General features: G+C 35.7%; 2 protein-coding genes across 4 annotated transcripts in view; one reads left to right on the forward strand and one right to left on the reverse strand.

Annotated features, from left to right (window-relative positions):
• MOSPD2 (motile sperm domain containing 2) overlaps nucleotides 1-12218 on the reverse strand; it is a 48408-nt gene extending 36190 nt beyond the window's left edge. For all 3 annotated transcript variants that reach the window (XR_010338167.1, XM_012434860.3, XM_064364511.1), the window contains exons 1-2: nucleotides 12076-12218; nucleotides 11855-11924 (exon numbers count right to left, since the gene is read on the reverse strand). Coding sequence is in view for 2 of the 3 variants with exons in the window: in XM_012434860.3 (XP_012290283.1) it covers nucleotides 11855-11924; nucleotides 12076-12084 (79 nt within the window). In the remaining variant the exon portion in view is untranslated. The remainder of the gene's footprint in view (nucleotides 1-11854; nucleotides 11925-12075) is intronic.
• Nucleotides 12219-12554: 336 nt separating this feature from the next.
• Nucleotides 12555-25210, forward strand: part of FANCB (FA complementation group B) — a 35445-nt gene continuing 22789 nt past the window's right edge. Inside the window, exons 1-2 of the mRNA XM_012434875.2 lie at nucleotides 12555-12627; nucleotides 20972-21992. Of these exons, the coding sequence (XP_012290298.2) occupies nucleotides 21042-21992 (951 nt within the window). The 5' untranslated portion in view covers nucleotides 12555-12627; nucleotides 20972-21041. The remainder of the gene's footprint in view (nucleotides 12628-20971; nucleotides 21993-25210) is intronic.

The raw sequence follows: 25210 nt of genomic DNA on the forward strand, positions 1-25210 counted from the left end.
GATTACTGGGCCCCACCCCTAAACTGTCTAACTCTGGGTGGGAACTGACAATTGGCATTTGTAACAAGTTCCTACATACTGCTGATGCTGCTGGTCAGGGACTACACTTTGAGAACTGTTGTTCTACTGCAGGAGCTGACAAACTTATTCTGTATAGGCCCAGATGGCAAATATCTAAGACTCTGACGGCCATATTACATCCCCTGTTGCTGATTTCTCTCTCTCTCTCTCTTGCTCGCGATCTTTCTCTCTGTCGTGTGTGTGTGTGTGTGTGTAACAACCCTTTAAAAATACAAAAAAAAAATGCTTGGCTCAAGGGTCATACAAAAACAGGACGTTGCTGATCTCTGGTCTATTGTAAAGATGGGAGGTGCTTTCTGCTTCAGTTCTTATCCTTTAAGAGCTGAATTCCTTAGCACACTTGAACAAGCAAAGCTGTTCTCCAGGTCTTCATCAGTCACCAGCCAGTTATCCAGGTTAATTAGATATAATGGACCTTGGTCTATTCCCGCATATTATGGACTCTGCCTCAAGGTCGTGGCATAAGCACGCTATCTATAATCATTCTCTTGGCTGATTTTGGTCAAATGGGAAAATGTTTCATCAAAACTAATAGGATAATAGTAAGAGTCAGTCATTTTGAACGGAGGTCCTCAAATAGGGGATGGCATGACGGGAGTGGGACTGATGCTGTCTCCCCTACTAAGCTCCAGGAGGTCAGGGACTTTGAAAAGTCACACCCTGCTCCCTCTAACTCTGCCTGACACACAGTAAGTACATGCTAAATCTTTGTTACTGAATGATTAGCCATGTATAAGTCTATCCCCCAGCAGACCTTGAGTTCATTGAGGACCCAGAACTTCAGCAATAAATTGTTTTCTTTCCCTTTTGAAAAGTTAAAACATTATAGAATAGAAAATAATGTTAACAAATACTTATGTAGCTGTGACCTCAAATTAACAAATAGTAAGTTATTTGCTTCAGTTTTTTTTTTTTTTAAGAAAAGGGCTAGAATATCACAGATTAAGCTGAAGTTACCCCTTGATCTTCCCATAAAAGCCTTAAATTTATTTGTTAGGTTAAACAGTTTAGAGGTTTTTGTGTTGTTATAAGTCTATGACAAGATTGGCAAACCTTATACCTTATATTTTCCTGTCATATTCATAACTAAGTTTTCCTATATAATGTAGTGTTATTGAAATAATAGCAGAAATAATTGTTTTTTTTTCTGACTTTATGGGAATTATCTGATGTTCCCCAGTTAAACATGACATTTGCTGTAGGTTTTTAGAAGATATACTTAACTTTATGTACTTTGGAGTTTCCATTGTGATGTCCTCTTTAACCCATGGGTTATTTAGCAGAAGAATTACATACATTGCTGAGAAGTTGGTAATCCATGGATTATTTAGAGGTGTCTTATTCTAGTTTCCTATTACATGAAATATTTTTAAGTATCTGTTATTGTGACTTCTGATATAGTTGCCTAATAATGTATGAACATGGTCTGTATGATGTAGCTTCTTTGGAAATTTCTGAGACTTCCTTTATGACTTATTATGTGGTAAATGTTTGCAAAAACTCTGAAAGTACAAATATATATTCAAAAAGTATATATTCTCTACTAAGGGTAGGAGAGTCTATATATTCATACACATACACACACACAAACATATATATCTATAATCAAATTTGCTCATTGTAGTGTTAAAATCTTCTAAATCTTAATTTCTTGCCTGCTTGTTCTATTTCTGAAAGAGGGTTTTTAAAGTCATTCAACATGTTTGTAGATTTCTTGAGTTCCCCTTATGATTCTGGGTGCTTTTGCTTGAAGTATTTTAAGGTTATATGATTAGGTAGTTTTTTATGTTGTTAGTTCCTAGGTGTTATACCCTTTTAGGGTTCGTTTTATCACTAATAGTATCCCATTTTATATGTATTAACATCTTTCACCCTAAGTAACATTTTACCTAATGAAAGTACTGCCAAAACAAGATTACTTTCGGTTAATATTTGTTTTATCTTTTTCCATCTATTTTCAACTTTTCTATATTAATTTATTTAGTTTCTTGAAGACTGCATGCAGTTAAGATTTTAAAAAATCTAATCTGATATCTAATATGTAGAAATTAGTTTATATTTGTAGTAACTATTGATAAAGTTGGGATAATTTCTGCTGTCTTCCTCTGTGTTTTCTAGTAACCATCCTTCTTTTTTTTCTCCTTTTCTGCTTCTTGCTGGAGAGATGACTTTTTCTCTATTCCCCTTTTCATTCCCCCACTGGTGTGGAAGTCAAACATTTTATTTCTATCTTTCGATGGTTACCCTTATTTTAAATATTCACACTCAAAACAACAAGATCTGAAGTTGGTATCTCTATCCTCATTCTGAAATTTCCTTGTAATACTTTATCTCCATTTCTTCTACTCTTATTATTATTTCTATTAATTTTTTCTTACTATCTACATTTAAATTTTTTATTTACTAATTTACCTACCCATTTATTTGCTTTTCATTACTTCTTGCATCCCTCTGCTTCCTTTGGTGTACTATTTACTTATTAGTGAAGTAGACTACTAGGTTTTTTTTTTTTTTTTTAAGCAGCAATGGTCAATATTTGCATGCCTAAAAAGTTTTACCTTGACTTTTGAATAAATGTTCTAAGTGAGCAGTTATTTCCATCAGCACTTTCAGAAAATTATTTCACTATTTCCTTGCAATACTGTTACTGATGAGAAATCAAGTGTCAGAGTTTGATTTTTGTTTCTCTGTAGTTAATGTGTCATTTCTCTTTGGGTTGTTAGATTTTCTCTGTCCTTGGTGTTTTTTGGTTTCACTAAAATAAATCTTGAGATTAATTTCTTTTTCTCTATGATGCTCAGATTTTCTTACGATTCTTTAATCTGAGGATCAGATGTCTTTCATACATTCTGGGTAACTGTCAATTATTATTTCTTCTAATAGCGCTCTATTTTTTTCCTTCTGGAAGTTTGATTAAATGTATATAGGGTTTCTCATGCTTTCTACTTTTCCTTACACATTTTTATCTGTTTTTCCTTCAATGATCTGGGTATAGAGGAGGCACTTATAGAAAAACTTTAAAATTATCTATGAATGTCTTATGTCAGTTGTGAATATATAGCAGTATAATGGGAAAAGAAAATTGTTTGCAAACCATGGCCCAACTAGTAAGTACTAGCTTCTAATATCAAAGAAAATTCTACACATATATGTGAAATCTTTATAGTCACTACAAATTCAGCTTAACTAGTTTTGATTGAAATGTAGCAAATTTTTGTCCTTCTATTCCTTGTAAAATGGCTGCCGGAAGAAAAAATCCTTTAGGAATTTCTGTGAGCACTACGCCATCTCCTAGAGATCTTATCAAACCAAAATTCTTGTTAGAGAGTAAATTTTCAGTAATGAAAAACATTCATATGATAGAGTACTACTATCAAGAGCACACAGTAGATTTTGTAAACAGACCACTCCTTTCATGCGAGCTTTCCAAATGATGATGACTAAAACCAAACTGACATCTTAGAAATGACAGTATTCTAGTAACAGACTCTTCAGAGCTGAACATTTCCCTAACCATTCAGAATGAGGATATATGAAGAATAGGTATAAACAACTTAAAGAGATGAGTAAAAAAAAGAATATTTGCCAGGCACTGAAAAAGGTCATTACTGAAAAGAAAGATTAAAAAATAAATAGGTTTATCAATTCTCTATCCCAACACAAATTTATCACTCAAGTCTCCAATGTGAAGTTACAATCTGATATTCTCTAAAGCAGTCTTGATATTTTTAGATATGTATTAAGGACAAAAATTGGTAATTCATTTTTAAATAATTTTTTAATTGCCAAAAATTATATTTATGGTATACAACATGATGTTTATATATTGTGGAATAGCTAATCAAGCTAAATAACATATGCATTACTTCACATACTTATCATTTTTATACTGAGAACACTTAAAATCTATACTCTTAGCAATTTTCAAGTATACAATACATTGTATTAACTATAGTCTCCATGTTGTATCATGTATCTCCGGAAATTATTCCTCCTGTCTGACTGAAATTTTGTGTCCCTTGACTCACATACCTTGAATCTTCTGCCTCAACCCTCACCCCTCTAGCCCCTGGTAACCACCATTCTATTCACTACTTGCAGGAGTTTAACGTTTTTAGATTTCACATTTATGTGAGATCATGTGGTATTTGTCTTTCTGGGCCTGGCTATTTCACTTAACATGTCCTCCAAGTTCACCCACATTGTTATGAATGATAGGCTTTCCTTCTTTTTAAAAGGCTGAATAGTATTCCACTGTGTATATATACCACATTTTCTTTATACATTCATCTGATAAACTCTTAAGATCTTTTCCTCTTTTTCTGATAAGAACTTTAAAAAGGTTGACCTTGAGAATGTTAATGATGGAGCAGAATTTAAGCAAATCCAATTGTGTCTGTTTATTAACCTATCTTTTAAAGGCTTCCTCTTCCACTTGGGGATAATAATAACATATTAGTTATGAGAACTAATCTGTGATCACCCACCACATGCTAGCCTAAAAGAGAGCCAGGTGCAGATGCAAAGATGAATGGAGCCTGAGCTGGTCCCTTGCGTGGTTTATAGTCTAGACACGCAGGCAAACTCTCCAGTAGTATAGTTACATTTTAAATGTCATTTTCCTTCCACCCTTCCTTTCAAGGAAGAGTAATCAATAAGGACAATCCCTGTTATATATTCCCTTTACCCTACAGGGGTTCCTTCCATTTACTGCTTGTCTTCCTCTCCTTGAAATTCTCCTTTTTTTTTGTCATCTACAATAATAAAGTTTCCTGGTTCTCTTACTTCTCTAACCACTTTGTCTCCTTCAGCCTAATAAAATGAAGGCATTCCTCAAAGCTAATTGCTTAATTAAAAAAAAAACAAGGACAAAATAAAGATACTTTCAACACCAAGAAAGTTTACTACCAATAGATCCCACCAGGGGAAATCTAAAGGTTATATTTTAGATGAAACAACAATGACGTAGGATACAAGTGCTGAAACTCAAAAAGAAATGGTAAATCAAAACAGTAGTAAATATATGAGAAGTAAACAAACACTGACATATAAAACAACAATAATAAATTGGGGGAGTGGTAAATTTGGGGAATCAGGTTAGTGCTAAACAATGACTATATCCTACAGGGAATAGAAAAGAGGAAACACTCACTCTGAAGCTTACATAATCTTGATGTCAATATTGCACAAGAAAAATACTAGAAAGGAAAATTATAGGCCAATTCAAGAATACAAATGTAAAATTCTTAAACTATTAGTAAACTGAATTTAGCAATTTATTTAAATAATCTTAATGTAATCTAACATATTAACACAGTAAAGGAGAAAAATCAAATGAAAATGTCATCAAATACAATAAATGTGTGCAACAGATGAAGAAACTGCATTTAGTAAAACTCAGTCATTAATCATGATGGAAACTAAACAAAACAAACAAAAAACCTAAACTAGCAAACCCAAAATGGAAGAAAGTGTCTTCACTTTGATAAAAGAGTATATACAAAGATCATACTTAATGCTGACATGTTCAGAGCTATCTTTTTACCATCAGGAAGAAGACAAGTAGGTTTTTATCACTGCTTCTATTCAACAGTGTTCTAAAAGTTCCAGCCAATGTAGTAAAGGAAAAGCATTGGAAGATTTAAGAGTTGGAAAGTTAGAAAGAAAATGGTCAGTATTTCAAGGTGGTTATTACGTACATAGAAATCGCAAGTAAGTTATCAGACTTTATAAGGGTAAATTCAATATTAATGGAAAAAAGTCATATATATTTCCCATAAACCAGCAACCATCATTGAGAAAATATATATTAAGACATACCATTTAAATAACAACAAAAATAAAACATGTACAGTATTTAGGAAGAAATATAACAAAAGATTGTGTGAACCACTATAGAGAAAATTATAAATCTTTCAATAAGGAAGACTTTAGCAGATAGATATATATAGCAGGTTCTTGGATAAGAAGACTCAACCATGATACTGTCAACTTCCATGAAATTATCTTCTGATTTAACACAATACCACTGAAATCCCAACAAAAGTGGCTTTTGTTTTGTTTTGCAGAAACATGATAAGCTGATTCTAAAGTTTACATAGAAGAAGTAAGGGCCAAGAAGAGCCTGAAGGAGTAATTTTCACAGAAGCAGAAACCAAAGGTCCCATAAAGATATGAAAAAAAAAAAAAATGCTCAATCTCACTGGTATTCAAAGACATTAAAACCATAAAGAGATCTTCCAACACGCCCATGAGATGGGCAATTTTTTTTTAAAGTTACAGTGCCAATTTTTAGGGTGTAGAAAAACAAAGATGCTCAAATACTGCTGGTTAAAATGAAACCTGGTACAATCACTTTGGGAATCAGTTCAGCATTATCTACTAAAGTTGAACATGAAACAATGTGCCTATTCTACTACCTATCCATTTTACTGTTGGAAACAAACCCTAGGGCAGCAGTTCTCAAGCATTTTGGTCTCAGGATACCTTTTACACTCTTAAAAATAATTGCGGACCCCCCAAAAGCTTCTTTGTTGATATAGGTTATATTTATTGGTAGTTATTGTATTGGGTATTAAAACTGAGAAAAAGAATTAGACATGAGAAAATACAAGCACACAGTCTACAGCCATCAGAACAATGGCATCATCACATGCCACCCAGCCTCTGGAAAATGCCACCATATGCTTGTGAGAGGATGAAGGTGAAAAAGGAAAATGATGGTTTAGTATTATGAAAATGTTTTGACCTCTCAAACTCCTTGAAATGGTCTCAAGGAACCCCAGTTCTTGAACCAATTTTGAGAACCACTGCCCTAGAGAAATTCTTGCATGTGTGCAGCAGACATGTATAAGGATGTTCATGGCTGCACTGTACATGATACAAAAACCTGGAAACAACCCCAAACCCATTAATTGGTATATTCATTCTATGAGCTACTACACAGCCATAAAAAGGAAGAAATTAGTCATATCTGACAATATAACTGAATTTTGAGCAACAGAAGCAAATCATGAAAAAATATATTCAACTTTAATATAAAGTTCAAAAAGAGGCAAAAACCTAATAAAATATTGGTGAGGAATATATCATAGGTTGTAAAACTGATGAGAAGTAAGAGAATGAGTAACACCAAATGCAGAAAAAGTAACTGTTCCCTGAATAGCAGGGATGGGGATACTGGGAGGCTCTAATTCTTTGGCTGAGTAGTGAGCACATGGGTGTTTTATTCATGTTTTGTACATTCTATACATAAACAGAATTCTAAAACTCAAAAATATTAAGCCTAAACAAAACAAAGATTAAAAGACTAGAAAAATTGCCTTTTTTAAAAAAATTGAGATGGAGTCTTGATCATGTCGCCCAGGCTGGAGCACAGTGGCATGATCTCAGCTCACTGCAACCTCCACCTCCCAGTTCAAGCGATTCTCCTGCCCGAGCCTCCCCAGTAGATGGGATTACAGGTGTCTGCTACCACACATGGTAAAAGTCACTTTTAATGGCAAAAAGCGCAATTAGTTTTGCACCAACCTATTAATCTAATAGCCATAGAAGAAACAACAAAGGAATGGGTAATTTTGGATATATTCAAAAACTGAAAAAAAAGTAAAAGTGACATAAACAAGAAAAGCTCAGACCAATATTAAAAGTCATACTAATAAAAAGATATTTAAACTACAAATGAATGTAAATGCATGCAAATAATTTACTCTTATTAGCAAACAACAGCAAACTAAAACAATCATCAGTTAAGAAATAACACTAAATATGAGTAAGGCTGTGGTAAGACTAACACTCCCCTACAAGCTGGCAGGAATGAATATTGGTACAACATCCATGGAGGAAGTTTAGCACATATGATTGAAGGCCTGAAAAATATGAACACTCTTAAAACCAATAATTCAATTTCTGAACATGAATCTTAAGGAAATAATCTGAACTACTACACAAAGAAATATGTATTAAATGAAAACTGGGAAGAATCTGAATGTCCACAAAGGGACTACCTAAGACAAAAGATAAGAAAACTATCTTTTATTTATAGAACCAAATATTAAATGGCAATATACAATGTTGCTTACTTCATAAATATGGAGAAATAAAATTATGTCAATAAAAATGTATTTTGTAACACAAAATTATATACAGAATAGTCTTGTAACTTTGTTTTCTTAAGTGTATAGAAAAAAAGACTGTAAACAATGTATCCACTGTTAGCATACCTATCTCTGAATGGCGAGTTTCATGGGGGTTTCTTCAGACATTTTTGGTATGAACTAAATTAATTTAAATGAATTCATATACTTGTAAAGCCAGACAACAAACCTAATCACGAAACCCACAAACCTCTCAATGGCTCTCCATATCAACTGAAGTGCAAACACATCACTTTGGTACCCAAGGCTCTCTACACTATAGTCCCACAGTATTTAGCCATGTGTGCTTACCTTCCTTAAGGTTTATCAAAGTGGACTTCCTATTGCTTCCAATCATGCCCCATACCTTCTGACCTCAATGCCTCAGTTCAGACTATTCAATCTGCCTGGATCACCTTCTCTACCTGGCTGAGTTCTACCATCTTCCAAAGTTCATGAGAAACACTACCTTTTTAACGAATTTTTTTCTAACTCTGTGCTAAGCTAGTTACCCCAGCCAGATGTTATTTCTCCGTCTTTGACTGTTACAAAAACTATTTCAGCACCATTACTCTTAATACAATTTGCCTTAATTTTAATAGCTATCTCTGTTTTAATGCCTTTCCTAGGTTGTAGTAGTTTGAAAAGGGGCAGGCTCTATCCTTCTTCCACTCTTTCTGTAATACTGATACACTGCTTCCCAGAATTAGGCATATAATGAGTACTTAAGGAACTTAATAACTTACTGTCACAAGAGTTTAGTCTCCTTTCTTGGGCATGAGAAAGAGGAAGAAAAGAATGGGAAATGTTTCTCATTTGAGACTCCGCATGGAATTTCTCAGAAACAATAAGGAAAACAGTACCATAATTATGGACTAATATTTTATTATTTTTGCCAGCCAAAAATCTATCCATAATGGTAACTTAATTTCTATGGACACAAAAATGTGCTTGGAATTCCCAAGAACCTACCTCCAAAAGCATTTCTGGAATACAGTTTGTGCTTGAAATGATACACTTGCAGAAAATAAATACTTTCCTTTAGGAAAAACATCAACTTTGCTTAAGTCTGCCTTAAGCCTCTTCTGAAACGAAATATTGTTAATGACAATAGAAAGGGTGAAAGAAAAAGAAGGAAAGTGGATGTTCTCAACACCTGAGTTAATTTCTAAAAGCAAATTCTAAAGGGAAAATATAGGCAAATTAAAAAATAAACACCCCTTTTATTATCACTTTCCAATTCTACCTTTGTCTGTTACCATATTTCAGGAAACAACTGAAACCTTAAGGTAAGAAAGTCTTCAAAGGCTTCTATTTTGTTTTTCCATGCAAATCTTTAAAATTGGACTAATCTTCTTATGTATATATTTAAATATTGCTATATTCAGTGAGTACGTATTGAGAAATGTGCTGGGCATACAAAGGTGAATAAGACACACAAGGTCTTTGCTCTCAATGTCTATAGGCTGTTACAGAACCCATGTACATTCTACTGGAGGAAATGAAAAACACACAAACCAATGAACAAGATAATTACAGATTACGATAAGGGCTGTAAAGCAGAGAAAATAAACAAGACAGGGAGACGTTCAATAATCAGTGAAGGCCTGTCGGATATTTAAACACTGAAGAGGAAAAAGGACCAAGCCATGCTCAATACCTGGGTAAAATCTTTCCAGACAAAGAGAAGTGGAAAGGTCCAAGATGGAACAGCCTCATTCTGTTTGAGGAATACAACCAAGGCAGTGTGGCTAGTTGTGTTTTTTCAAACTGGGGGTCACATTTTAAATTGTGATGTTAATTTTGTGGGTAATTGCATTTTTAAAAACGAACTCAAATAGAAAAAACACATCAGAGAGTCACATGTTTTCAGAAGTATTCTTTAATGAACTTTTGCTGCGGTTATGTGAGTGTGCACATTTGTACTGGGCTGCAACATATAACATGTATCTTACTTTGAACGGTGGTCAAATCTGCACTAAGCAAGCAGAGTAATAACAGATGAGGATGGGTGTGGGAGGCTGGCAAGAGCCAGATAACACATGGCCTTGCATTACAGGCCACCATAAAGAACTGGGATTTTATTCTAAACATAATTGGAAAGGCACTGAAGGGTTTCAAACTGGAGAGTAACATGATCTAATTTGACATCATGGTGTTGCCAAAAGATTATTGTAGTGAAAATCAAAAGACATGAGCACCTAGACCTGGCCTAGCCATTAACACCAGGGATTTTGAGCAAATCTCTTAATCTTTTTAGACCTCACTTTCTTCATTTTAAAAATGAGAAGGTTGCCCCAAGATGACCTTTAAGATCTTGTTTATTGCCTCATTTCTGTGTCAATTCTGCTTCGTCCCTTGGGCACAAATACATGACTATTGGGGTGTTACTGGCTCATTGGGTCTAATTCTGAGTTACTTCTTAAAATATTATAAACCATGTATAAACAGCTATAATAGTTATATTTCTGTAGAAAGCAACTGAAGAATGATCTCTTTATTGGAACTAGCTATATTATTAGAAATGAGAACTCTGGGTGAAAAGTGGATCAAGTGCTTTTGCAACTCTCTGGTACAAAGTTTGGGGTGTGAAGAAAATTGGCAAGGAGGCATGAAAAGATTTACTGACCAGTATTTGAAACTGATTTCCATATTTGTTCTAGGTCATCAACTGATGTATAATCTAGGACGGTTTAAAGTTGCAGGGAACCTTTGCTGAGTACTAGTCAAGATGTAGAAGCTTAATGTCTTTCATAGTAACCAAAATGACTATTGAGGCAAAATATTCACTGAGAACCTACTATATGTTAAGACATGCTACATGGTTTGATATATATATTTTTTATTTAATCCTACTAACTTTATTATTTGCATTTCGCAGATATGAAAATGGGCTCAGAATAGACAAGTAAGCTATTTAGTGACAGGGTCTTGATTATAATTGGTCTTAAGGTAGGCAACATATAAATCCTTATTCAATTCCATATTAACAATAAGTTATTCCATATGTTTTACAAAATTATTGTACAAGTATTAAATATTCAGTTAAGTACTTGACAACTCAAGTATCTGTGACATCTGGACACAGAATGTTCAATACATCAGTTCTGGACTCATAGGTACTTTGCAAGATACAGTTTAGGATGATGAGAAGTTGTTCCATCATTGGAGGGCCTATTCTGTGGGTAGCATGCTGGGTTATATGAAAGCGAAATTAAACAAAATATCCAAGGAATTTGTACACCCAATTAAGTACACATCAATAGTATTATGGCAGTTTCCAGGTACATTTTCTCTAGTGTTGCTGGTGAAAGGCCAGCAGTGGAACCGTGGACTGGACAATGTCACCCGTGTTGTGGGCCTAACAAGTATCCTGCAAGTTCCATAAACACGAGGACATGCTAGAAATTTACCGATTTCCAACTTACATTAACCCTTTAAAGGAAGCATGTGACACACTTGATCATTTGAAGCAGCGCACACGGCTTGTCATGGAGAGGACAACGTTTGAGACGTGCCCAGCATCATCCTTGGAGGGTCGAAAAGGTCCCTAACCCCTCCCACAAAGACACAACACTCCAGCAAAGTTGGGGATGCTTACTGCATACCTTACTTAACACCCAGAACAAAGTACCCACCTGTCACATACTCAGCTTCAAACCTGCGTCGGGTCTCAGAGACGAGCTTGGCTTTATTCTGGGCGTGATTCTGGATGGGAGACACGACGGGACCTTAGATACTACTTGCATCAACCAACTTACCCTCAGCCCAGCCCACCTGCACCCAGGCGCTCGGTCCCCGGGCCTCAGAGGCGCCTTCCGGGTCCGGGCACCCAGCGGCGGTGCAATAGACTCCTCACCTCGGCCATGATCGCGGTCGTGGATGTGATTGCAGTTGTCGCCGTCGCCCGTTCTACCGTCGCCGACCGAGTATCTCATCACCCGCCAGTCCCGCCCAGAGGTAGACAGAGAAGGGTGGGAGAGGGAGGCGGTCGCGTGACACCGGAAGGCGGACAGAAGTGCCGCCGCACTGCCCAATCCAATGCGGACGCCTGGGTCTGGAGGCGGGACCAAGCCCTCAGCCTAGGTCCCATTCGGTTCTCATCTGGCCTCGCTCCGCGACGTCCCCCGCACTGCGGCCCCGCCCCCGCCAGCCGCGAGAACGCCGGCGCTTCCCCCGCGGAGCTCCGCCCTTTAGAGCTCGCCGGCTATTCGCTTTCACAACATCCCTAGGGCCCCGCCTCCTCAGCCTCCCTGGGCAACCTTCTCCCGGCTGGCTTCTAGGCTCCGCCTCCTCTGCGTTCGACGCGGTCTCCGCCGGGCCTCCCAGGATGCAGCTCGCTGGCGGGAGGTTTGGAGCAGATAGATACTGTATCCGCGTGGGGCATCCGGAATGTTGCCATTGCGTTGAGGTAGGATGGAACACCGAGTCTTCCCTATCTGGGACTTCGCAGAGGGGGCGATGGGGCTGGATTTCCTCCCTTTGGCCCTGCAGTGCGGGAGAGAGGGAAGGAAGCTGGCATCCTGAGACCGGGGTCTGTCATTCCTTGGAATGATAATTGGATTTTAAGTGCTACAATCGGGGATTATTTTGCTTGAAACTTTTTTTCATCCCTTCAGTATCCTTCCCACTTCGAATGTGAGATGCTTAACGAGCAAAATATCTGTGAAATCTTTAACCTCAAATAGTTATATAAAGTTAAATGATAAAAGCGTCTTTCGGCTTATTAATTAAGGTAGTTGTTCTCAAAGGGCGCGTGGGGGAAGGGGTCGGTTTTACCACCCAGGGGACTTTGGGAACGTCTAGAGACTTTTTTTTTTTTTTTTTTTTTAGTTGGCTAAGTCTTTTACTCCGTGTGATCATTTTTGAGATCATCCATGTTTTTTTTCTTTTTTTTAATTGTATTTTAGGTTTTGGGGTACATGTGAAGAACATGCAAAATTGTTGCATAGGTACACACGTGGCAGTGGGATTTGCTGCCTTCCTCCCCATCACCTATATCTGGCATTTCTCCCCATGCTATCTCTCCCCAACTCCCCACCCCCTGCTGTCCCTCTCCTATTTCCCCCCAACAGACCCCAGTGTGTAGTGCTCCCCTCCTTGTGTCCATATGTTCTCCTTGTTCAACACCCACCTATGAGTGAGAACATGGGGTGTTTGATTTTATGTTCTTGTGTCAGTTTGCTGAGGATGATGGTTTCCAGGTTCATCCATGTCCCTACAAAGGACACGAACTCATCGTTTTTGATGGCTGCATAATATTCCATGGTGTATATGTGCCACATTTTCCCTGTCCAGTCTATCATCGATGGGCATTTGGGTTGGTTCCAGGTCTTTGCTATTGTAAACTGTGCTGCCATGAACATTCATGTGCATGTGTCCTTATAGTAGAACGATTTATAATCCTTTAGATATATACCCAGTAATGGGATTGCTGGGTCAAATGGAATTTCTATTTCTAGGTCCTTGAGGAATCGCCACCCTGTCTTCCACGATGGTTGAACTAATTTACACTCCCACCAACAGTGTAAAAGTGTTCCTATTTTTCCACATCCTCTCCAGCATCTGTTGTGGAGACATTTTTAATTGCCACTGCTGGGGGCGGGGGGCAAAAGAATGCTACTGTCTTCTAGTGCTTAGAGACTAGAGACGCTGCCAAACATCCTGCAATGTCCGTGAAAAGTCATAACAGTTATCCAGCGCAAAATGTCAATAGTGTCAAGGTTGAGAAAGAGATTTAGATTTAAAGGGACTGGAACAAATTTTGTGCGTCAGTTAAAAACAAATGAAAGAAAATCGTTGCGCATACAATATTGCCTTTTTTTAAAGTTGAAAGATGCTGAAAACTACAAACAAGTTGAATGAACAGTTCCCCATATTTCCATCAACCGTAGTCATCCATGACAGAGGCATATTAGCATCTTTTGTCCTAGACTTTTAAGTATGTTTACATTTTATAGGAAAAAATGAACACATTGTTCAAACGTTGTTTACAGCCTTAAAAGATATTTCAGATATAACTAAACTCTCCCTCTACCTCTACTCACCTATCCTGGACACTTCCTTGTCCAGAATCAACAGTCATTCAGAATTTAGCATGAAATCTGTTTTTACATTTTTTATTTTGGATCATCTTGCCTGGGTTTGAATCCTGGTTCTGTCACTTCTTATCTGCAAGCCTTTGAGAAGATCCTGAAACTCCATGCCTCAGTTTCTCCATCTATAAAATGGGATAGCGATAGTGCCTATGGCATAAGGACGTTACCAGGAAGAAATGAGTTAATCCAAAGTGCTTAGAATAGTACCTAGCACTGTTTATTCAGGGAAAAAAAAAATAGTACTTGGCAGTATTTCTTGAGAAAGCACTCAGGGAATGTAGCTGTTGTAGGTAAACAGGAAATATATAATACTGTTTTATTTGTTTCAATTTATATAAATAATATACTGCAGTATACATTTGTCTGCAACTTAATTTTTAATTCATTTTATGTTTAAAATCTAACCATGATTTTATATGTATAGATAGATCTAATTCGTTCCTTTTAACTCTTGTATGATAGTCCATCTATATTTACTCATTCCGCTATTGGTGTTCATTGAGGTTTTTACTTTTTTTATATTGCAAATATCAGCACAGTAAGCATTCTAGAGCAATGTATTCATTCATATGTGGGATTATATCTCTGGGTTCATATCTACAAATAAAACTACTGGATATATGCATTTCAGTTGACTGTCAAATTACCTTCAGGGTCATCTCTCCCTTTTATTAAGTACTCATTATTTTCTTCTAATTGTTAGCTCTTTTTCCAATCTGATCTCACTCACATCTTTAACACTGTCACCAGGATCTTTATAACTCAAAAGTACAGTCCTGTGATTTCTGTTTTTGAAAACTTTCGGTGGTATATCATTACTTATATGAGAAATTCAGAAATCCTTAACATGACATAAAAATCTTCTTTAACTTAATCTTCCCAAATTCTCTAATTTAGTTGATCACCATTCTCTCACATTTACTCACATTTCGGGTATATTAGATAATGTTGAAAAAGGTGAGATCAATTTTGTGTAGGCCCCAACAAATAACTTATGTAGGGAGAAAAAAACTTTTAACAGTTGGCCTATTTTGTAGGAAAGTTTATTTAGTTTGGTTAACAATGTCATATGTCTTGGAAAAACAACATCTATCATTATCTTCATAAAATTATGTTAGGTGCCATTTTAGTTGGGTGTCTTAATTCTACTTTTTTCCCAAAGATACTTTCTCTTCATCACAATTGGCATGGTTTCTTAGACTTTTTGGACTTCATCTGCTCTTCTAGCATAATCTGGAAGCACATTGATAGTTTGTTTGAAGAATTGTGACATTTATAGTGCTAAAATGAATTTATGAGCATTTAAAAATAATGAACATGTTTATTAAGTGGGGAGGGGGGCAGTAAAGAGTAGATGAGGATGATAATTTTATTGCCAGCTTACTATTTTTATATTAGCATATGCCTGTATATACTATCATTTTTCTACTATATACATATCTGTTTTAATTTTATATATAAAATACTTTGTATATACTTTGTATATAAAATATACAAAGTATTTGTATATAAAGTATATAAAGTATACAAAGTATATAAAGTATATAAAGTCAACTTTGATGTATGGTAATATAGAACAGGAAAAGCTCAAATTATGTAGTATTTTATAAATAATCTTCTTTCTGGTTTCCATGGCCCGCCTACCCCACCCCCCACCGCCCACACTGGAGTGCAGTGGCACGATCTCGGCTGGATCTTGGCTCACTGCAACCTCCCCCTCCCGGGTTCAAGCAATTCTCCTGCCTCAGCCTCCCAAATAGCTGGGACTACAGGCACCCGTCACTACCCCCGGCTATTTTTTTTGTATTTTAGTAGAGACGGGGTTTCACCATGTTGGCCAGGGTGGTCTCAATCTCTTGACCTCATGATCCCTCAGCCTTGGCCTCCCAAAATGCTGGGATTACAGGCATCAGCCACCACGCCCGGCCCTGCAGCTGCTGTTATAATGTTAGTAAGTAAAACTTCAAATAGCCTATAGGCTAGAATAGTAAACCTGGTGCCCTGATAATCAGGATTTAAATAATGAGGGTTTGCTTATAATTGGACTAATAACCTCTAAATTGAACCTTAGTTTGATTGGTTTCCAGATATGTTTCTGTCTTTTAAAAAATGCTAGTTACTTAGTTGCCTGCAGGTTTTATGAACATATGCCAAGAACTTTTAAAATAGATGTTACAGCAACAATACCTACTATCTACTCTATTAGCAGTTACACTTCAATAAAGCTGAGAAAAAAGTTAAAATTAAATTCATTTTAGCAATGAATTTAATTTTAATGATTGAGTATTAATTAGATCTAATTAATAAATAGCAAACACATTAAAAACAAAAGAGATTGAAAACATGTTGCATCAGTATAAAATATAGTGGGTATGCACATATATTTCAATAAGTCTTGCAAAAACTTTCCACTCAGTAGTCATTTATGTTTTTAGATCTGTTTAATTTTATGAGAATAAGTTTGCTTTTTGCCTGGAGATCACATTGAAAGCAGGTTGAATTAGGATTATACAAGAGTTTTGAATGCCATGCTAAGCTTCATAGCAATGGTTCTCAAGCTTGTTTTCTCTACAACATTTCAATGCACAGTGTTTAGCATCTATTTTTCCAGGTAGTAATTCAAGAGTCACAGGTCTATTGAGAAGGGCAAGGGGCAAGCAGGCTTTTGGATTAGGGGATGGACAGTGACAGGATCAAGTGTGTGTTGGAGGAAAGAGAGATGAGAATAAGAAAGACTAATAAACTTTTATCTCAGCCTGAAAGATCACAGCCTGAACTATAGTAGTGGCAACTGGAACAGAAAGTTGGAAGATAGATATTTCTAACTTAGGGAACTTGATGATGACATTTAAAGAGCAAAATGTAAAGGGCCTAATTTTCCTAATTTCTGACCATTTTACAATCAGGTTTTCCTTACTCCTATCACATTTAGGTTATTGGTAAGTGAACCAGAGCATTGTACTGATTAAACATTAGTTGTGATATTTAACATTAAAATAATGAAATTTGTACAGAGGTGATTTTTATTTGTTTTTGATATTAAGAAATCTGAAAAACTTTGAATAGGTAGTAAAAGATGGTGAATCCTTAGAGCTTTACCTCAGCATGTGTAATTTTAATCTTTTCCTTTCCGGAAATCTAGGATACCTGACATTGGACCTTTGGGAAATATATCATTATTCATACATTTTGATGGAATATGACTAATATGTTTATTTTTTCTAAATTATAGTTTCATAAGTAAAAGCCACAGATTTGATTTACCTACCCTATCTTCTTTACTGATGAAGCTGAAACTACTTTGTGATACCTGTTGTCCCAGATCTTTGTGTTAATTACCTAACAAAAACCAGTAAGCCAGTGACTTCTTTTTTTTTCTTCTTTATCTGTTTTTATTGACACATTTTAATTGTATATATCTAGAGAGTACAATTTGATGTTTTGATACATACATACATTGTATAATGGTCAAGTCAGGGTATTTAGTGTATCCTTCCCTCATGAATGTATACTTTCTTCCTGGTAAGAACATTAAAAATAATCTAGTTATTTTGTAATAAGTAATAAATTACACCTTACTATTAACTATCTTTACCCTACTGTGCAGTAGGACACCAGAACATATTCCTCCTATCTAATTGTAACATGATACCCTTTGACCGACCCCTCCCCATTCTCCCATCCTCTCTCCCTTCCCCAGTCTATGATAACCACTGTTCTACTCTCTGCTTCTATGATAGCAACTCTTTTTTTAAAAAAAATTTAGATTCCAGATATTAGTGAGATCAAGCAGTATTTGTCTTTTTGTGACTGGCTTGTTTCACTTAACATGATGTCTTCCATGTCTGTCCATGTTGTTACAAATGACAGGATTTCATTTAATTTTGTGACTGTATTAATAGTATTCCATACTATGCATCAAAAATTGGTATATACACCAAATTTTTTAATCCATTGATTCATTGTTGGACACATGGGTAGATTCCATATTTTGGCTATTGTAAATAGTGCTGAATAAACATGGGAGTGCAGACATCTCTTTGACATTGATTTTATTCCTTTGGATATAGGCCCAGTAGTGGGATTTCTGGATCATATGGTAGTTCTGTTTTTAATTTTTTGAAGAATTTCCATACTGTTTTTCATAGTGGCTATACTGATTTACAGTCCCACCAGCAGTGTATAAGTGTTCCTTTTTCTCCACATGCTTGTCAACTTTTGTTATCCTTTGTCTTTTTAATAATAGCCATCCTAACTGGAATTAGGTGGTATCTCATTGTGGTTTTGATTTGTATCTCCCTGATGATTGGTGATATTGAGCATTTTTTTTTTTTATACCTGTTGGCCATTTGTGTGTCTTCTTTTGAAATATGTCTATTAAGTTATTTTGTCCATTTTAAAAATTGGGATATTGCTGTTCTTTATATATTCTGATATTAAGCCCCTATCAGATGTATAGTTTGCAAATGTTTTCTTACATTTCGTAGGTCATCTCTTTACTTTTTTTTTTTTTTTGCTGTGCAAAGCTTTTCAATTTGATGTAATCTCATTTGCCTCTTTTTGCTTTTGTTGGCTGTGATTTTGAGATCTTATTTAAAAAATCCTTGCCCAGTCCAATGTCATAGTGTTTCCTCTATGTTTTATTCTGGTAGTGTAATAATTTCAGGTTTACATTGAAGTCTTTAATCCATTTTGAGTTAATTTTTTTGTATGGTGAGAGGTAGGAGTCTGGTCTCTGCAAGTGGATATCCAATTTCCCAGCACCACCATTTATTGAACAGACTGTCTTTTCCCCAGTGTGTGGTTCTTGGCACCTTTGTCAAAAATTAGTTGGTCGTAGGTGCATGAATTTATTTATGGTCTCTCCATTGTGTTCCATTAGTCCATGTGTCTGTTTTTATGTCAGTACCATGCCTTCTCAGTTACTGTAGCTTTGTAGTATGTTTTGAAATCAGGTGGTGTGACGCTTTTAGGTTTGTTCTTTTTGCTCAGTATTGTTTTGGCTATTAGGGGTCTTTCTTGGCCCCATATGAATTTGGATGATAGGGTATTTTGCTAGATATTGCACTAAGTCTATAGATTGCTTTGGGTAGTATGGCCATTTTAACAATATTAGTTCTACCAATCTATGAGAATGGGATCTTTCCATTAGTTTGTGTCATCTTAATTTTTTTCATCAGTATATTATAGTTTTCAGTGTAGAGATCATTGACCTTTTTGGTTAATTTTATTTCTAGTTATCTTATTTTTTTTTTGTAGCTGTTGCAAATGGAATTATTTTCTTGATTTCTTTTTCAGATAGTTCACTTATTAGCATATGGAAATGCTGCTGATTTTTGTGTATTGATTTTCATCCTGTGACTTTACTGAATTTATTAGTTCTAACAGTTTTTTGGTGGAGTCTTTAGGGTTTTCTCTATATAAGATTATGTCATCTGCAAACAAGGACAGTTTTACATCTCCTTTCCAATTTGGATGCCTTTTATTTCTTTCTCTTGCCTAATTGCTTTGGCTATGATTTCTTGTATGCAGTACGTCATAGACTGAATAAAGAGAGATCAACAACAGTTTTTGTACGTGTGTTCAATATTGAGGATGTTCTTTTGTCCTTTATTTTACTAATTCTCTCAGTTTCCTTTCTTATAATGAGTTTGTTCAGAATAAGGGAATGCATGCTAGGACAGAGTGGTGGTTAAAAGTGTAGACTCAGGAGTCAGAAGGCTCCTTTTCCAAACTAGTACCATTGCTGATTGTTATTAACTGTGGATTACTGTTCTAACCTTGGAAAATTTTCTTACCTTCTTTAAAATAAGGCTTTCTTGCTTAAAAGGTGGAATAATAAGAGTACTTATTTTAAGAGAATAGTTGTTAGAATTAAATAATGCATGTATTGTACCTGCTATATAATAAGCTTGAATGATTGATGGCTATTATTTAATTCTTGTGTTCATTATAATAAGTTGTGTTAGTCCTCAATTTTTTTTCCTAATTTGAATAAGAATAGTGACTTTCTTGGGTCATACAAATGCATTGCCTTTGTAAAGTAAGATTTATTTGTATTTCTCCTATGAAGAGTTTTTAAAGCTTTGTTATAGCATCTCCTATTTTTATTCCTGGGGTTTCTTTTTTGTCATAGAGCCTATACAGGCTCCCATCTCTAGGAAGCAGAAGCCCAAGTGCCTGGGCTGTGGGAGAAGCATAATTCAAAATCACCGTATTGGGAGAGACTGAGTTGCAAGACAAGTAAACCACTAATGGAATTGTCATTCTGAAGGGGCTAAGGCAGAGAGTGGGAAACCACATTAGAGTTGTTAGATTTAAAACCGAGAAGTACAATCCTTAAGCAATTTTCTGAGCCAGAACGAATATCTGAAGTCACTTTTAATAGAGCATTTAATGCTTCAAATATATGCTGTTAACACATTCAGTTATGTTTTTTCATATGGTTATTTGTATTATTAGCAAACTTTTTAAAGGGGTCTACAGAAATAGAGACCCCTTTATGTTAAGTATGATATTGTCAAAGTAGTATAAAAAGCTTAAAATGTTTACTTAATAAAATTTATAGTTACCTATGTTGTAGTTCTCTAACAGAAACATGAGTTTTCTCTTCAACTGTTCCTACTTCATGGCAGTTTTTCCTCATTTCTTTTTTAGGTTTAGAAACATCAACTGGAATCAATTTGCATTTGAAAATTAGATCAACACAAAGACTTGATATTGTGGAATGACTAGCAAACAAGCAATGTCATCTAACGAACAAGAAAGGCTCTTGTGTTATAATGGGGAAGTCCTTGTTTTCCAGTTGTCTAACGGAAATTTTGCAGATAAAGAGCCTACAAAAACATCCATATTACATGTCAGAAGAATGGTATTTGACAGAGGAACAAAAGTATTTGTTCAGAAGTCCACTGGATTTTTTACCATGAAGGAAGAAAACTCTCATTTAAAAATCATGTGTTGCGACTATGTGTCAGATTTCAGAACTGGAATTAATCTCCCTTACATTGTGATACAAAACAGTAAAAAGAATAATGTTTTTGAATACTTTTTACTAATTCTTCACAGTACCAATAAATTTGAAATGCGTTTGAGTTTTAAACTAGGCTATGAGATTAAGGACAGCCTAAGGGTCCTTAATGGCCCTTTAATTTTGTGGAGGCATGTCAAAACATTCCTCTTTATCTCTTCTCAAACTAGCGAAGGTATTAGTGTGTTAGGTAACCTTTTCTCTATTCAGTGGGCAGGGGAGATTGAAAATTTAGGTATGGTTTTATTAGGACTAAAGGAATGTTGTTTATCTGGGGAAAAATGTATTCAGGAGCCTTCAAAATCAGATTATGCAATTTGGAATACCAAATTTTGTGTATATTCTCTTGGAAGTCAAGAAGTAATAAGTGATACATACATTATTCCTCCTGCTTATAGCAGTGTGGTGACTTGTATACATATCTGTGCAACTGAGATCATCAACAACCGGTTAAGAATATCTCTCATTGCCCTTACTCGAAAGAATCAGCTGATTTCATTTCAGAATGGAACTCCTAAAAGTGTGTGCCAGCTTCCATTTGGAGATCCTTGTGCAGTTCAACTTATGGATTCGGGTGGAGGAAACCTCTTTTTCATTGTATCCTTTAGATCCAATAGTGCTTGTGCTGTATGGAAAGAGAACTTTCAGGTATAATACTTATTGCCATAATAATTCCGTTGGTGGTCTCAGATGTTTGAAACATTTCTATACTTCATAGAGTTCCTTCTGGAGTCTTATTATCTAAGTCAATTTTCAGTTCTGTACTTGATGTATATTACATTGTTCTTTTTTCTTAAAGTTATCTGGATATAACATGATGGTGTTTTTTTTTTGTCTTGCCATTTTGAGTCATAAAGCCTTTGAGTTGTTTGGAAATATGTAAATACATATGTAACTATAATTGTGTATTTATTTGTCTTTTGGTATAACTTTCTAATATCTATTAATATGATAGTAGATGTGTATTTTTACTTAGAATAAGATTATTAGTGATTTGACTAGATAGATAAGCCTTCCTGGAAAATTCAAATCAATTTTTCAACATTCATTCGTTCGTTCATTCATTCATTTGAGACAGGATCTCTCTCTGTCACCCAGGCTGGAGAGCAGTGGTGTGATCTCAGCTCACTGCAGCCTCTGCCTTCCAGGTTCAAGTGATTCACCTGCCTCAGCCTCCCGAGTAGCTGGGATTACAGGCATGTGCCACCACGCCTGGCTAATTTTTGTATTTTTAGTAGAGATGGGGTTTCACCATGTTGGCCAGGTTGGTCTCTAACTCCTGGCCTCAAGTTATCCACCTGCCTCGGCCTCCCAAAGTGCTGGGATCACAGGCCTGAGCCACCATGCCCGGCCAACTTTTTAAACATTAATAATTATGTATTTAAATTTACTTCTTGTCTCTGATTTATTTCTGAAAGTGAAATATAGAAAAATTCCTGAAATCTATTACTGTTTCTGGAGAGACAAATAAGTTGTTCTCCAGAGACAAGTGGTAAGCATTACTTTTTCTAAAAACTTACTCAGAGATTTTTATTATGTTATTTTTTGAAATGCAGAACTGACTTTTCAGCAAGTATTCACTTTTAATGTAAGGTTTGGAAATTGCTCTAAAATATTCACAGTATTGACTGTTAACAGGTAAAAAGGCACAGAAAATCAATAGGAAATTAGAGGTTTGTAACTGGGTGTCTCTACCAATAATATTTCTCTGATTCTGTTTTTTTGGGTAATGTTACATCCTCCTGGCTTAAAATGTACTCAGTTATGTGATTTGAAGTGTTTATGAATTAAGATAAATCATCATTGCTAGTTAGAAATGTCTCTTCCAAAACTAGTACACTATACAATTTTTAGTTTTTGTGCTACTTAGGAGAAAAAAGCAGATATTGCCTTATTTTGTGTGCCCTGTCCATTTAATTAGAAGCTTTATATGCAATATTGTTAAATGTTTTAGAAAATTTGAAATTCGTTTTTAAATGTGAATCGTTATGGTTTATGTGTCGGGGGAAGGAGTGTCGAGTTAGAATTGTGAATCTGTCTTTGCCTTACCAAGTACTTTTATATTAATAGGAATTATTTTGAATCTCTAAAATACATATTTATCCTCTATAATACATAGAGAACACAAAAGGAAAATGATTTGAAAGCTATCCTATTTTATTTTGAAGGGCAGTCTTTTAAAAGCACATTATACATTTATTTGAAAGTTATTTGGAATTGTCTTTCTATTCTCTTTTCCTTTAAAGAAATGGTAGGGGAAAAACATCTGGTATGCCCTATAGTCTTTTTACTGTGGTTAAGGTAATATAATAGAAAGAACACACTTAACCTGGGTTTGAATCCTAACTGAGCCCCACTTACTGGTGTTACCTTAAGGAATGTAATTCTCGTGAACCCATTTTCCTCCTTTATGAAATTTGGGATCATCCTGACTCAGAGGGGAGAATTAAATCTAATAACATTGTAAAGTATCTTGCACAGAGCTTGGCACACAGGAGGAACTCGGAAAGTAGTAGCTATTACTATGTTAGACAAAGGGCAGGGCTGTCATCAGTTACTTGCTCCTACTGAGGATCCCCTGTTCACCTAGATAAGGTAAAAACAATTCCTTTATATGTCATTTATTGCAGTCCTCACTCCCTTGAAGTGGGTCCCCTCCTTGGACCCTGGAAAGCTCTGCCACTAACATGTTACCTGAGGCAGGAGACTACATTATTACCTGTAGGTGGACCTATAACTGCTGCTTCCCTGACCTGAAGTTGTGTTCTAGGGCACTCACTCTACAGTGTACCACTATCTTTTCCACACATTACTTACCTCAGTCCCTACTGACTTACCCCCTAAGTTGCTTCTTGAGGAATTCTGTGCTTCTAACCTGCTCTCAAATGCCCTGTTTTAAAAGCTCTGGAATTACACCCTGATATCTACAAGTAAGTGCTTTGAAGTTGCCTCTAACCTTGCCACTTTGGGCATATTTAGGTCCTGCTTCTATCTTGGTGTTATATTTATACTCAACTTCTTAAAAAAAAAAGAAATATAGTTTAAGGTAAAGTATTCAATTACTTTAAAAACAGAAACAAGGCTGGGCACGATAGCTCACACCTGTAATCCCAGCACCTGAGGCAGCCGAGGCAGGTGGATCACTTGAGGCCAGGAGTTCAAGACCAGCTTGGCCAACTAACATGGTGCACGCCTGTAGTCCTAGCTACTCGGGAAGCTGAGACATGAAAATCACTTGAACTTGGGAGGTGGAGGTTGCAGTGAGCTGAGATCACCCCACTATACTCCAGCTTGGTCCACAGAGTGAGGTCTGTTTCAAAATAATAATAAATTTAAAAAATAAAAGCTAAGAATCTAGAAATAAAGTGGGAGTAGAAATAATTATGCCAAAAAAACCCTAGGTTAAGAGAAGTAATTACATTTGAACAATTACATTTAGTTTTAGCAGTTAAGACAAAAAAGTAAATATGGTGGGTTTTACAACTGAATGGAACATACTACAAGGTAACATTTTTTTCTAACATTTAAGTTCTGAGAATTTACTGTTTGTGGCATTTTGTAAAAGATGTTGAGTAATAAGATGAATACCTTATTAAATAATAAGTTGAGTCTTTGATAACAGTTTTCCCCCCAAATAGCAATAGAACCAGTCTGTTTTTGGGTAGGCTGTGAATTTACCCATCCATCTATCCTTTTACTACCTCATTCCAAGAAGGAATTTAGACAGCTTACAAAGATAGGTAAACTATAAACAAGCATAAATTAAATAATGAAAATCAAGGTTAGTGTGTTCCCAGATTAACACTTGATAAAAGCCCAAGGTGTGATGTTTAATGTGGTAATAGGACTTGAAACAGAGCTGAATC

Source organism: Aotus nancymaae, unplaced genomic scaffold (genome assembly GCF_030222135.1).
Source record: "Aotus nancymaae isolate 86718 unplaced genomic scaffold, 86718_ANA_hifiasm-v0.15.2.pri h1tg000058l, whole genome shotgun sequence".
In the NCBI taxonomy this organism is placed as follows: Eukaryota; Metazoa; Chordata; class Mammalia; order Primates; family Aotidae; genus Aotus; species Aotus nancymaae.